This window comes from Phaethon lepturus, unplaced genomic scaffold, assembly GCF_000687285.1.
Source record: "Phaethon lepturus isolate BGI_N335 unplaced genomic scaffold, ASM68728v1 scaffold8940, whole genome shotgun sequence".
Lineage (NCBI taxonomy): Eukaryota > Metazoa > Chordata > Aves > Phaethontiformes > Phaethontidae > Phaethon > Phaethon lepturus.
Genome location: NW_010511218.1, coordinates 150,354 through 165,764, shown reverse-complemented (window position 1 = coordinate 165,764; position 15,411 = coordinate 150,354). Strand labels below are relative to the sequence as shown.

General features: G+C 38.2%; 1 protein-coding gene across 1 annotated transcript in view; it reads right to left on the bottom strand.

The window, feature by feature from the left end:
• Nucleotides 1-2,260: 2,260 nt before the first annotated feature.
• SYNE1 (spectrin repeat containing, nuclear envelope 1) overlaps nucleotides 2,261-15,411 on the bottom strand; it is a gene marked incomplete at its 5' end in the record, with an annotated part of 159,599 nt that continues 146,448 nt past the window's right edge. Inside the window, 6 exons of the mRNA XM_010283199.1 lie at nucleotides 2,261-2,994; nucleotides 9,917-9,975; nucleotides 11,831-11,923; nucleotides 12,916-13,128; nucleotides 13,500-13,628; nucleotides 13,976-14,176. Coding sequence (XP_010281501.1) covers nucleotides 2,754-2,994; nucleotides 9,917-9,975; nucleotides 11,831-11,923; nucleotides 12,916-13,128; nucleotides 13,500-13,628; nucleotides 13,976-14,176 — 936 coding nt within the window. The remainder of the gene's footprint in view (nucleotides 2,995-9,916; nucleotides 9,976-11,830; nucleotides 11,924-12,915; nucleotides 13,129-13,499; nucleotides 13,629-13,975; nucleotides 14,177-15,411) is intronic.

Below are 15,411 nucleotides of genomic sequence, written 5' to 3'. Positions count from 1 at the left end.
AAGAAAAAGCACCACCCCCCCCCCCCCCCCCCCCCGCTTCATTTTAGTGACTACTCCCCAAAACTCACCAGGAGCTTGAGTGAGGTGTACAAATTCTGCTTTCCTTCTGCAGAAGACAGGCTGTTCTTCCTTAGGTGGGGAAGGCATTCAAACAACCAAGGGATGTAGGGGCTACAGAGTGGCAAAATAGCTGGCAAAATTCAAATGTCAGGTTGCAATTCAAAGCATGCCAGGTGCTACCCTGTCTACTTCTGATACAGTACGTAATTAATTGCATCTGACATCATTCAAACTGAACTCCCTTCCTTGCACTCCCCTCTCCCTCCTAATTAATTTCTTTCAAACCTCCCTGCCCCTCCCTCAGTTTTTAAGTACTATAAGAAATGAACACAGGTCTCACCTGTGACTTTTTTGCCCAGTTCCTTCAACAGACTGCTCTTCCATTGGTTGATACAGGCTATCTACTACCCTTTAGATAACATCTCCTTCCATGAGATCACCAATAGCTGCTGGAAAATAGGAGACAAAGTCAGGCTGAGGTCCTTGTTTCCCACTAAATTAGTTTTTTTACTCTTTACAATGTTTTCTTTTAAAAGAAAACAAAAAGATTTTTCAACAAAAAATTAACTACCAAACCCAGGGACTGCTGATGAAAGGATGTCTAAAGCACGCTGAGATCTGGACTAACAGGTCTGAGTGAGCTACTGAGTTATTCACATAGGTGCACTGATTACCAGTGACTAAATTATGTCACCAAAGAGAATGACATCAGAAAAGAGAGGAGGGGTCAATTTTATGGAATCTGTCAGGCCTGTTGCAAGTAACAGCTCATCCTTGTACCCCAAAAGTGTGTTCCTTGTCTTTGTCTACTCAGAATCAGTGATTATAGATACTAGTTTAGGCTTGCATAACTTCTGAATACCAATGAAGGAAACTAAGCCTTGAAAAGAATACATACTTGTGTCAGTCCAAGCCTGGATCTCAGACACTTGAAGATACTTTGTTGACATAAAAAATCCTTTTCAGGAGAATGTTGACGTTACACTTATTGGGAAAGGAAGCTTTATTTTGGCTCCTCCAAATGCAGGAGTTCAGCTTGTGGTACTCCTGAGCACCCTACACTTATACCAGCTCAAATGACGACATCACAGAAAAGTAATCCTATGTAACAGCAATTAATGTGCTTGTGTTTTCTTCTGGCTTTTTTATTTCTGCTACATAGGCCAATATATTCTAAGTAAAAACATCTAACTCACAGGAAAAATTCACATTGTGTGTCATGGCTTAAAAAACCCAAATTTATTAAAGAGCAGTAACTTAGAGCCATGCTCTGTATTTTTTCAAAATCAAAAAGAATCCTGTTTTGGTTGAATTCTAACTGATAAGATATACAAAGAGTCTGCCACTGCTCAGATTTCAACTTTTCTGCAATATTTCTGGAAAATTTATGAGTTTTAAATTTGTTCTGTTTTTCTGCTATTTATGCTTATGTTTTGGGCATATTCCACTAGACTACTGGTAAAGCATAAATATCTATCTTGGTATTAAGATGTTATGGAGAATATCAAGAAGTTTCCAGTACACCCACAGGAAAATATCTGCTTCAGTGTGGACTGGTACAATCTCAGTTGCCAAAGGTTGCACATGAGTGCATACCTGAGCACACACACATGCACAGAAACAAGAGACAGGTGAGACTGAACTTCAAGAAGCAGCTTGAGAAAAAAATGTGAAATGACCAACCATTAATTCCAAATACGGACAGATTTCAATATTAAGCACATCTTCTAACATGATAATTTCCCATGTATTTTACCATTTGTCAAGTTTTCCAGATCTTCTCATTCAAACATATACCTAATACCGTTAATTTGTTACAGCATTTTTTTATTCTTTTTAGAAGTGCAGCATATATATGCCTTCTAATTTTTTTACACCATACATATCTCATTCTAAACTTAGATGTTTCCATAGTTGTCATTAAAAAGCACGTAGACAAAATATTTTATGGTATCTATAATAAATGCAAAGAAATCAATACAAACAGAACTTGCTTAGCAAACTGTACATACATAAATATGTTCTTTGTTTTTCAACTTGACATTCAACATTTTTCCTCATAAAACCTTTTACGATCTTATTTATTACATCCATTTTTTAAACCTTAAAAAAGTGCTTCTCAGATTTACACCTTGTGCATCCAAAGCAAAAGTTAGAACACCATGCCCGAAACAAAAACCACGGGGAATAATACATTGCCATACAAGGTCTTTTAAAATTGTATGTTACAAATGCTCTAAAATTTCTTTAGCATTGGTTATTTTGTATACTGTAGATACTGAGAGGGTATTTAACAAAGACTGGCTAATGGCTCATTGCGAGCAGCACACAGGAAAGGATCTACAGTATCAAGTCCTTGGCTATGCATAGTACAGGGTGATGACTTGGATATAAAGTGGCTAAAAGATCCAGAACACTGGACAGGAGGACATTTCCCTCACATACATCACATCCTCCTTAGTACCCAGGACACGAGTATTGAAACAATGCTACTCAGGTAATACATTGTGCAGTTTGATACTGATACACCGATGCGCTACTAGCTGAATGCCAGCAGAGAATGATATGGACACAGTGGTGGCTACAGCAGGTAGGTAAAGCTGCCACGCTGAATCCTGTCACCCTTTAAAACCATCCTCCCTCCCACTAGCACTCCACCAGCAAGGTCACCCACTGTCTCACAGGTCTACTTTTCATAATGGAGGTGGACCATTCATGTATTTTAGCATGGGATGGAAAGAGCGGGCAAAGTTGTTGGCCATAGTACAGCTGTAGTCCTCCTCGGTCATTGGCACCAGGCAAGCCAGCCCGATCAGAAGCAGCAAGAGGAGCTGAAGTGGCAGAGCAGCTCTGAGGACTCTGAGGAAGAAGGACGGGCGCCGCCACGCTGGCCCGGCCTCAGAACGGGAGGAACCTAAGCCACCTCTTGTGGACCTGAGAAAAGAGGATGGACAGGTGAATACCTAAAACATTACTGCAGCAGAGATTGCTCTCGAGCACTCAGCCTTCCCTGAAGGCTGGTCTACAATTTGTACAGACTTTGATTGACAACTGCAGAGGTATTTTTCACCAAACATGCCATTTCCCTAACAGTCTTAAGAGACCCTGTATTTCTAGACTGGGTAGGAAAACACCAAATGATTATAATAGAATGGGCTTTGCGACCCCACAGCCCCTTAGTCAATTATGGGAATGACTCTCCACTTAAAGCACTGTTCTCTGGAGAAGGGGAAAATAAAATGTGGGCCATACCTGTCACATGTGTTCAATGCATACCGTCTAAAAAGGAAGCCTCCTCATTTAAAATGGCAGTTGCACTTGGTTGGCAGAAATTTCTACGTTGATTTCTGTATATAGTATCCTCAAGGGTATAATGCATTAAGATTCAGTTACATTAATCTTCAACTAATTAATACACCAATATGCAGGCAACGAGGACTCATTTTCAAAAAAGTACATTGTATTTTGAATCTTGTACTGAATCAACAGTTAAAATCTATTTGCTCAACTGACTTGACACCACCACCTTCTGAGTGATTTTCTCCCTTGTGTCTGTGGATCTGACTTTAAATGGCAGGTATCTATCACATGTCTATGGGAGAGCTGAGACCTAATACAAACATTTTCAAAGTGACATTTCAAATTAAGCACAAAAATCCAATCTATTTTTTAATGAAGGATAAAGATGTAGATTTCACATTTGTCTTTTTGACTGAAACTGTCACAGCTCTAATATACGGACAACAGGTTTTGAGATAAGTGGATGACTGAAAAGAGTGATTATGCAAGTTAAAATCTGATCGTCTCAGTGTGCTAATTAAATGGCATGGGAAAGCACTGTATTTTAGCACTAGCCAAAAATGCAAGAACTTAGAGCTTTTAAATAATTTGCTTCAAGAACTTTTCTCTTAAGACATTAGGTCATGAATTTTGTCTTAGACATGTTGCTGTAAAACATCTGTGTGGCTGCTATGATTATGAAGTCCCCGAAAAATCAATGGTTTGCTAGGGCTTAAGAGATAAAAATGCTCATAAGGATGGATTTAGTCTCAATTTGAAGGTGTGAGAGATCAGGCTTGTGTGCTGAGGTCAAATGCTCCCCAGCAAAGCAAGTAGGGGACAATGGTTCCTTAGTGTCTCCTTGCCTTCCCTTCGTCCTTTTGATCTCCCAGATAAATCTGAATCTGTGAGAAAGCATGCAAAAACCAAAATATTATCTTCAAAAGTATACCAGGCTTGGCAAGGGTCCCCTTCCCACATGTTCAGAAAATAATTCTTTCTATGCTTGAGATTATTTTTGTCTTGCTCATATATGTGTATCATCCTACTATGAAGACTTCAAGAAAGTGAGACAGATTTGGTAAAGTTTAGATGACCAACAGATACATAAACACTCAGGTACGCTAAATGATTAACTTGACCTAAATATCCCAGGAAGGAGCGATGATCAAAACATCAGATCTCATGCTGTTTGAATCCACGTTATTGTAGCCCGGATGGAAAGCTGCTTATCACATAATGTAAGATCATGTATTATAAAGAACATATTGAAAGGATATGGCACATTTAACAGCATCAGAGCATTCTATATTAAAGTTCAATTAGATCAGGACTTCTACTGTCTGAGAATGCCAAGACAGAAAGTTAATGGACTGAGGTAGGAACAAAGGGAACAAGGAGTGCTTAATTACCTTCCAAGCATTTGATTGCACAGTCTACCTATTTACAAGGCTCTCATTGTACAAATGTTAATCCCAATCAAAAAAGACCACATTTCTGAAGTTGGTAGCTGCTGTTTGATAATGAACAAAGACTGAATTTTCTTCATTGACTCAGAGTTACTCTGGGGCAACATGGGGCAACACTGGGTGTCAGAAGGGGAATTATCAAAAAGCAGAATCAAAAGGGAGCAGGCAAAGTTAGCATCTAATTTTTTTCTTCTTTTCATTTCCTATGGCTTTAGTAGCACAATACAGCACTTTTTACTTTGCGTTTTTTTCAAATAAAAGAAGAAAAAGAGTGGTATGTGTAAGCTGCATGGCTGATCTCAACAAGGAACATACTTTCTTACAAAAATTAAAACAGTTCATGGCAAAGTTTTTCAAAACACTCTTTTTGCAGTGAAGTAGGGTTGAAGAATAGTTTCTAATACTGCATGGAAACAAATAAACAAGCAAATAATGAAATATCATGAAAACATCTTCAGAGGGGGAGTTCTAAAAAGTTCAAGTGCTGTACTGCCTGTGTTTATTGCAGGTACGCCTCTGTAATCTACATAATTGGCTAAAAAATGGAATGGCTCAGCTTAGAGTGTTTAATGGATTGTAAGAAGAGATGGTTAAAAATATGCATTGTTAATAAAAAAGGCTCCCTATTCATAAGGGCCAGAACTCCTATTTACTCCGGCAGGAGAAGGAAAAGCTGAAGTACTGTATGCCACTTTGGAGAAAAATGTAATTTCTTTTTCTTGACTTGCATCTTTAGATGTCTCTCTTATGACTGCTCCACCATTTGTCACACTGGCCTCTATCTGAGGATGGAAGGAAGTAAGGCTATCTGCTACTCACTCCGTACACAATTCCTACTGACTTGATAAAAGGGGGAGGCGCAGCTGCAGACCTGGTCAACAGGAAGCTTCTTCATGTCAAGAAATCTCATAAATTACCTAAGAAGTACAAGCAATAGTTACCCTTACTTTGGGAGTTTGTAATGTCAGTGAAATGGGAACTTTTTCCTAAGCATTTCAAGAGAAGAGAAACTAATTTACCAGGCTATAGATTGGACGGGCAAAGTGAACTTTAATTTCAGCTCAGACAAGTACCTTCTTTTAAAGATCACTGCTTTTTTTTTTTTTTCTCCAAGGAAAATATGGTTGAAGTAATCTATCTGTATTGCAGTAAACATCTTAAGAATTATAACAGAAGAATTTAGCATTCAAGCGAAGCTGACAGGAATAAATAAAGTGCGTTTAATGGGGAAGTGACTAATGGAATGCAGACAACAGGCTTACATTGAAAGAGGCACTGCTGGCCTAGTAGGATATTATTGCTGGAATAATCAAGGATGAGTCTTGATTTAATATCTTTATGAGAAGACTGTGGCACAAAATATAAGAACAGCAAATTTCATCTGTATGATGACAGAAGTTGGAAGTCTTTGCAAATACAAAATAGGATTGCCTTCTTGCACAGAAAAAAGTGGGTGAATCCAACAGATTTATGAAGTAGCTCAAGGAGTTTAAGATTATAGTATGTAAGGTAGCAATAAAAACTTCTGCTATAAATTTGGAAGTTCACACCCTGAAGATAATGAAGAGAATCTAGAGTTGTTTGACACAACATAGCCACAAACCACTAATGTGCCTTCTGAATAACTGTGAAAAGAGACAAAAGAAATTTCAAGATATATTTCAGTTAAAGATTTCCACAAGAGAAAAGGGGTTGTTTTAATGATGTTCTCTTATAAGGCACTAGTCAGATTTCACGTGGAGCAGTTTGTATAATTTTGGTTAACATACTTCTGAAAGATGAATTCAAACTTACACAAGCTTAAAAAGGAGTAAAAAAAAATGGAGTATTTCTCCCATGAAGGAAATAAAGAGCTGAGCTTACCAGTATAAAACCCAACAGATACTAAAATGATCCTCTATAAAATAGTGCAGAACAGACAGAAGGAAGGGTGGAGAGTTGTTAAAGGAAGGGATAATGATGGCACTAAACCAAATTACTACATCTAACCATGGATATATTCAAGGTGGAAATTATTGTACTTCCAAATAATCAGAGCAATTAAACTTGATAATGACCTTCTAATAGATTTATTGTTCCCACTTATTCTGATTTTTTAAGATGGAGGTTGCTATAGTTATGAAGGAAAAGGTATGATGCTCTGTCCACAAGAGCAGGCAAAAACTCCTCTTGGTGGCCTAAGAGACTCTCTAGGAATGACCTTGCTTGGCTGCGTTCTGACTTAATTTCTCTCCCTAGGTCTCAGCATCACATCACCCCAACTTCAGATTTGTAGGCTTTCCCTGCAAAGAAGATGAATATGTCCATTTCAAAGGCAGTTAAATACGAAGTTTAAGTAACAAGCTCTAAGTGAGAGTGCAGGAGAAAACTGGGAAAAGAACCATGGCAAGCCAAACCCAAACCTCGTGTTTGAGCTACTGTGTGGCAATGACTGCCCTTTTCTGGCCGAAGGCATGGAGAGTGCTGTGGCCCAGTCTGTTCCAGGAACAGCAAGCAACCTTTAAAAATCCACTAGTCATTTGGGGAGGCTCAGGGAGAGCAGGAAATGGAGGTTGGCACTGTGGCACCAAGACTTGAATAGAGCTGCTCAAGAAAGACAGTGTAAACACCCCTGAGGAAAGTGAACCTCTATTTTAACATTTTTAACATTTTAATCACTTCAGAAAAATCCACAGGCACAGATCCAGGTATGCATTTATGACAGCCCTATTAAACTGATGAAGAAAGAGGAGCTGTTTCTTGGATTTGCTTTTCCCACTTGGCACATGATTACTAATACTCCTTGAATGGCCCTTTAGTTAAATCCACAATCTAGTTTAAGCTTGTACCTTGCTTAGCATCACACTATGTGTACTTGTCTTTTTGCTGTGATAATGGGGAAGGCAAAGTGATATCACAAAACAACGGCCCCTCTAATTTTTAAATGAACTTTCCTTCACAACCTCCTATGTGATAAACCTTTTAAAATTGACTTTAGTTCTCCTGTATACTAAACTCTAACAGGGTTTGCTGATCCAGTGCAAGATCAAACACAAAGTACTCTGATCAGAGGCATGTCAAAATATTAAAGAACACAGTGACAGCTTGTACCACTTTATCAGTTAAAACCACATTATACATCAACCACAACCTGTTTGGCTTGCGCATTTGATTAAGTTTCCTATTCAGCAGTGACTCATTCGTATTCCATGCTTGTCTGAATGACAAATTGAACATTGTGTTGTACAAGATGTGTTAATAAACAGCACTGGAAAGACTTGATCTGAAAGGTGCCGCTCCAATGCCATTGCTAGAACAGAGGTTGATCTCAAAGCTGCAAAGCACTGCTAGCTGCTCTTTGAGCCTGCAGCTCATGCCTACAACCAGAAACCTTCTCCAAAGGTTGGCAGAAGTGGTCTGACTATAAAGGAGAGCAGAAGAGCGCGCACAATATGTTTCTTGAGTACAGCGTTGCTAGTGCAAGCATGCTGATCTGCTGAAGACATCTTCCATTCCCCTGAGCTGTTAACAGCTGCAGAGTGAAGCCCCACTCCTCCCCTTCCCCACTCTCTAAAAGAAACAAAATGCCAAGCTTCATAGCAGACCGGAGTTGGAAAAATTAATTCCCTTTTTCCATCAGACAGAAAGATGGAGTGTACATACATCAACTATTTTCTATGTCATTTCATTATGTTTCAAATAAAAAAAAGAATCCCTAAAAATAAGACAGCTTCTTAGTGCCAGTGGAAGCAGTGAAAGATCCTCTACCTGTTCTATCTGCTATACTATGTGGTTTTGCAACTATGCCACTTTATTCACAGTCACTAACTACACATATAAAGTAAACTTTTTTTTAAAGAATTGTTTATGTAAATATCTACATGGTAAGTAGCTTTATTCTTTATTTCATTTATATTTGAGAACAATTTTGCTGAATAAAGCCTTGAATTGTCTCATTAAAAAACCCCAAACCCTTAAGGTATTTTTTGTCTGTTTGGTTATTGCTCAATCCCTGTATTAAATCTAGTGTTGCCTTCTTTCCAACATGAAATCTTTCACTTTAACAGGAGTTATTTTAAAAATTAATTCTTTAATTTTTATATATAGAGAAGAAATGAGATTTAGGACTTAACTATGAGAACAAATAAATTTTCATTATACTTTCTGATTATTTTAGGTGTTGCAATGCATAAGATACTGAAACAGCAAAAGATGTCCTCTTTATACATATTGGCCTGCTCAATTACCTTTTTTTTTAAACTCCATTAACTCTAGAGGCTAGTGAACTGATCAGTGAAAGAGTGAAGGTACACACATCACACTGACAACAACAAAGAATGCAGAAGCATCGTCAGCTGCAGAGATGACAGGTTGCTGGAGACAAGGTGGAAAGCAAAAAGCTGTAGCTGCAAGCCTGCTCTCTACTGGTCGGACAGAGATGGGGCAGTGCTGCTCCCAGAGCAATGCATGGATGCAAGCACTTGGCAGGAGTCATGGCAATGTTAGCACGTTATATTGCAGTCGTCGTAGCTGGGGAGAGAAAGTGATCCCAAGTCTCAAACCCTAAAATTCTGACTTTAAATTTGACTCTTAAGTACTGAAAACCCACAAACTGAACAAAACATTTCGGGGAAGGGGGGGAGAAAGAAAGAAAGAACAGATTGTTAGTATGTCTCATCCAGATCTGTGGGTTTTGTGAATTCTAGAATATGGTATTGGCCTATTACCTGCCTTAATTTGATATCTAGAGGTAAAGAGGATGATAAAAAGTGTTTGCCATGAATCTACTGGAATTTCTGTTAAATCATGCCAAAATAAAATAATCATTAAACATCATGAGCGTAAACACACACTCACCCAGATCAAGCATATGAAAAATAAATGTTGATTACATGGAATTGCTGGGAAGTAAAAGCTGTAGATGTTCAAGGATTAGCTGGTATTTCTATTTAACAAAGAATCTGAAGTAATTGAGAGACCCTTTTGCCAAACTATTAACAAAAGGGAAGTTTTCACTTGCTCAAGTCCTGGCCACCTGACAGTTGGTGTGGACAGAGAGGAATCACGGCCAATTTCCATCATCCTCTTGGGGTTCTAGAACAGAGTGCGAAACCAGGAGAATAAGGTACCTGCTATGTGGACTGCTGACAGAGGGTCCAGGCTGTGAGAGACTACATTTGCCCCGTGGCTGTTTGCAATGAACAGGGGGTAAAGAAAGAAGAATGTTCAGTCCAGGCAAATAAAGACAAGCTACTGATGAAACTAAATTAAAAGTGCAGCAAAGGAAACAAACAAACAAACCAAAAAAAAAATTAAAAAAAAAAATCAAATGAAGTGACCAATACCCATGAACTAAGGAAACTGGCTTTTCTTTGTGCCTAGCCGAGTATGGAAATGATTGGAACATACACAGTGAACTCGAAAATAACAGTTTAGTCATTACATTTATGAACAGTAGCTCTGAATTTAAAAAAACAACAAACCACACTACAAATTTAGCTCAAATAATTTGCAAGATGAAATAGAAAAAAAATTTATTGTGTTGAATATGGGAAAATATAGGTATTTCAAAATGCAAATGCAACAAAATTAACATTCTCAAGGAAAAAAAGGTCCAAGGGCCTCCTTTGATGAGTCTGGCCTCTTCTCCATCCCCACTCCCCCCACAATTTTGAAGGCCAAATAACTGTAGGTGCATTCCTGCACTCACAACTATTTGCTGGAATATTTAATGCAGTTAGATCATTATAATTCTGATTGTATTTTTGGTATTAGTATTTATTTATTTAGCATCAGTATATTTGGCACTGAAATTCCAAACAACATCACTTCAGTCTCCAAAATTGTGGGTGCAAAAACCGGAAGTTTGAAAACCAGACCCCAAGGAAACATATAATTTAGCTATACATTATGGACAAAAAAGAAAAAAAAGTAGTCATGTATGTAAACACTAACAAATTAGAGATAGACAAACGCTTATTAAAATGTTAAGATGAAACCTGTTATAATTCTACACATTCTTTAGACAAAGATTTTATGGTAAAATACTTCTCCATGTCCTGTAATGGTCAGGCATCCTCCAGTTACATGTGCGACATCAGAGCTTTTATTACTCATTTAAGTTTAAATTTAAAAGCTAAAAGCATTGAACTCTGAAATAAAATCTTAAAGTTTATATTCTTTCTCTTTTTGAAAAGCCAGTATTCCTTTACATTCTCATGCTAGCATCTAAAAAGAAACTAGTGAATGTAAGAAAAAACTAAAAAAAAATAAATAAATTTCAAGAGCCATAAAATTTATCAAGACAGAACTCAGAGGTTTACAAAAAGTGCAAATGGAAAAGAAAACCAAACAAAACCAACCTGATTGTTTTAAGAACTAATAAAATAAGCAACGTAATCAACCAATAGCGTTGCAGAAGAAGACAAAATAATTGCAGTTCCATTTTGGGCTTAGAGCATGGAAGTGTTAAGTACTAGGCATGTATTGCTACATTTCTTGAATTTTGTGCCAGCGATGTAAATAGACAACTCCAGAGTTGCCATCATAGCCATTGATTAGGCCCTGTGTAACTAGCTGTTTTGAATAATGTTTTATGCCCTTCAGCTCTACTTAGCCATTCATCCAAAGTCTCAATAAGACCATCTGCAACCTTCAACAGAAATGACAAAAAACCCCTTATTGAGATTCTTGATGAAGCAGCTCTGAAGAGAAGGCCAAACAGAAATGGAGGACTGATTATACCAGACAAGACCAGACTTTGGGGTGCTGCCATCACTAGAGCAAAATACAAGACACGACATGCCATACCATGGTAAACCAACCACACTGACAGCCCTGGTTTTACATAGTATTTACCACTTCTGATTTCATGCAGGATGGGATATGCAGCAAGGGTTGGGGAAAGCAGCTGTGTTTTGTTCTTGGTTTATGCCATTTCCTTTCCTATCAAGTGAGAAGGGGGGCCTTCCATCTGGCTAGAGCTACTGTAGGCATCTAGCTCCCACCCAGGAGGTGGCAGGAAACATAGGACATGAAATTACCGTTCTCTGTCTGCTTGGAGTGCTTCTTCCAGATACAGGACTCACTGAGCCCGACGTGTCTAATTCATCAGCAGAGGACCATGAGGATAATTCCTAAAGTTCAAAAGGAATGGAGTTCAGAAATAGAGCAACTAGCTGTTCAGGTAAGCAAACTAAAAAAATCCCCCAAGTGAAATTCCACCAGAGTTATTTCCAAAGCAAATAAAATAAAGCAGTTAAATTTTGTTACCAAATTTTATAAAACTCAGGCATCACATGTTTTCTCTGTTAGGCTTGAAGGAAAGCAAAGGAATCAGGTAGTTAAAACTTAATTGCTTTAGGCGATACATTTTCCACTAAAGACAATACAGGGGAAAAACCAGTTGCTCTTTATTGGCCTTTAATTACACGAAGAGGTTGGTATCACCAAGATTTTACTTAAACAGGCAGAAATTACTAGAAGAAGGGAAGACCTGAGTTCTCATGCTTTATGCACTCTGCTAATCAAAGACTTTTAAAAAGTTAACTAAAGGAGAACCTTGAAATCTTTGCTTTATGCTTGCCACTGTTGGTGAAGATGTATACATAACTCCCTCTCAAATATCCTGAGATACAGGATAACTTGAAAAGATTTGGAGTACAGCTCAAAGCTCAGAAGGCACTATGAGATATTTGTTATCCTACTACAGAATTTATTTTATGCCTTTTTTTTCTCCTCTTTGACAGAGTGAGCATTATCATCCTTTCCAGTGACAACTGACACACTATAATTTTCAGTACTGCAGCTAGAATAATTATCTTATATATTTTGCCAGTTGACTGAATCAGTAATGGCATGATAAACAAACCAAGATGTTCAATACTTATTGTTAGACCAAATAGCAAAAATTACTGGATTAAAAACCCCCACCATTTCACAAAAAGAGATGTTTACATTATGAAGTGTAAGATTACTTTTTGATATTCAAGATTATATGTGTACCACCTTGATAAGTATTGCAAACAACAGAAACAATGCAGCCAACAGCGCTGATCAGAGAAAGGCAGTCAACACAGTGGGAAACTTATGCCCATTAAACAGCAAGGAATAAAAAGATGTGACTTACCAGTTGACTACTTGAAATGTCTAGAATTTTCTCTAGGTCTTTAATATGACGTGTGACCTCTTTCAAGAGGAGCTTCAGTCTGTTTCCAATGACATGCACCTTTTCTTTGGCTTCAAGACAGTCCTTGCCTTCAGCATTGACTAGCAATTGGCAGGACATATCTTGCAGTGACGCCACCTTCAACTGAGATTCCAGCAGTTCACGTCTGATTTGCTGTTGCCAAGGTAAGTATCATTTTTTTTAATGGAAGTTAGGGAAAAAAAAAAAAGGAAAAAATCTAGAACTCACAAAGCTGGACATTTGAAATTAATGAAATAGAAAGAAAAGAGAAGCAATAAAAATTTTGAGTCTGACAGGAAGATAGACGGCAGCCTAGCGGTTCCCTGAGATTTCAAATCACGAGTTATGCTACTAATGGAAGCGAGTAGCGTTCCCTACCAAAGTAAAACTAGTTACTGACATTGATCCTACAGTTGCATGTTAGCATGCAATGTACAATGCTAACCTTCAAGAGCAAGAGAAATCTGATTAGGTGTTTTTCTGATGATGCATTTTGGGAGAGAAAGGGGTGATTATAGCCCTACCAGTAGAAGTCTGTGATGATCCTGCAGTGTTTCTGAGTCCAGATTCGGATTGATGGGCACAATCTCATTTTTTCTTCTGTCAATATTCTCTAACCAAAGCAGCAAACCATGGCTCATTTCATGGAAATCCTGCAAGTGATGAGTGATGATTTTAATAGCATAGCAGAAAATTCCAGTCAAATTCAGGTTTTTAGTTTTTTCTATGATAGGTCCTACTGGCTAAACAAGATAACTTACAAGGAAGTACAGAATAGTATATTAGAATACTATTCCAGAGATGACAAATTCAGAAAATCTTGGGCTGGAAATACATGCTTCAGGTGGTGCAGGTGTATCTTTCAGAAAATGCATGCCGAAGCCATAGTTTGGCTTGCATGGGCAAGTTTCAGACTGGATAATGAGCACACCGGATAACAATACGCTTTACATTTTTGGTATGTGGGATGCTGACAATTTAAAATGAGTGCAATACAGACCTGGCACTGCATTAACGCATCCTGCAATGAGCAGCGCCACTCTTCAATCATACTGCATACATGGTCCCAGCGCACATTCATCTGAGACAGGCGCTCCTGAAGCTTCTTGCTCTCTTCACTGTCAGACTGAGTGAACTCTGAGCTGCACAGATTGATTGATAAGATGATTGCTTTGCGGTTGTCAATTGCTTTCTGCAGCTCCTTGATGAAAAGACAAAGTGGGACCGGGGAAGAAAGAATGGAAATTGGTAAAACGTGTGACTTTCAGAAGAACCAAGTAGAGAAGGCACCACAAGAATGCAATGATTTGCCATCTGCAGCTGCAGAATGGTACCTTACTGTAGCAGTCTCTTTACTCCGTAAATGAGATTTCTGTGCTCACTCCGTGACTCCGCAAAATGTTCACTCTTTAACATCTACTAAAATTTTACTGTGAGCATAAACTAGAACAAGCCAATTAAACTTGTAAAGTCTTAGAAGCCTGAAGTCATAGTTGAATTTTAAAGATCTGGCTCATGTTTCAGATATTTTAAAGGCAGAGCAGGCCTAACAAAATTTAAAGAGATGTAGGACAATCGTACTCTAGCTCATAATAAAACGTCTGCCCTCACTTCTCAGTTCTGCTGATAAACATAAAAACCAACATGTTTTCAAGTGGAAACTGCTGTCAACAGTATTTTAAAATAAAAGCTTTTACTGAGAGAAAAGAAAACATGCAAAGAGTATAAACAACTTACTCCGATTTATAGAAGCAGGACGTGTATAAAAACTCTGATTTGTTTACACTGGAAGCCACAAAAGAAACCCCACCTCTTTGGTTTGGAGGGCACTAATGGAGTTTCCAAGAGCGGGTGAGATAAGAACAGGATTCTTATGAAATGCCCCCTTTTCCACCTACTTTACAGCATTTACTTAAAAGCCCCATGTCACAGTGACCTTTGTAGTACTTATGGCAGCTATATTTGGATTCCAGTGAAGATCAGCATTAATATTCTTTAGATGGATGACTGCGGGAAACAGTCTTTACTATCTGTGCACCTCATTCCTAGCATGGAGGACAGTGCAATTTTGACATTGGCTCCCACATTTTTGTGCCCAAGCTTATAAGATGCTAGTAATTCAATGTGGTGGTGTGCACCATTGCATTTACAGATCTTTATAGCTGTAAAATATCTAGGAGAGATCACAAAGGCAGCATTCAGATCCTGATACATGTGAGATGACAGAAGAAGAAACAGGAATGTTGCAAAGTGACACCGAATTTTTCCTACGTTGTACTGGTGACAGCAGTGGGTAGGCTACAACCCCTTTAGGCACTCTCTTCTTCCTCCACACAATGTAATTTGTCCCAGTGAGGCATTTCTTTTAAAGAAGCTATTTTGTTACCAGTTTGACTAGAAGAGATTTGATTTAACTTGGCTTTTTTTTTTTTTCTC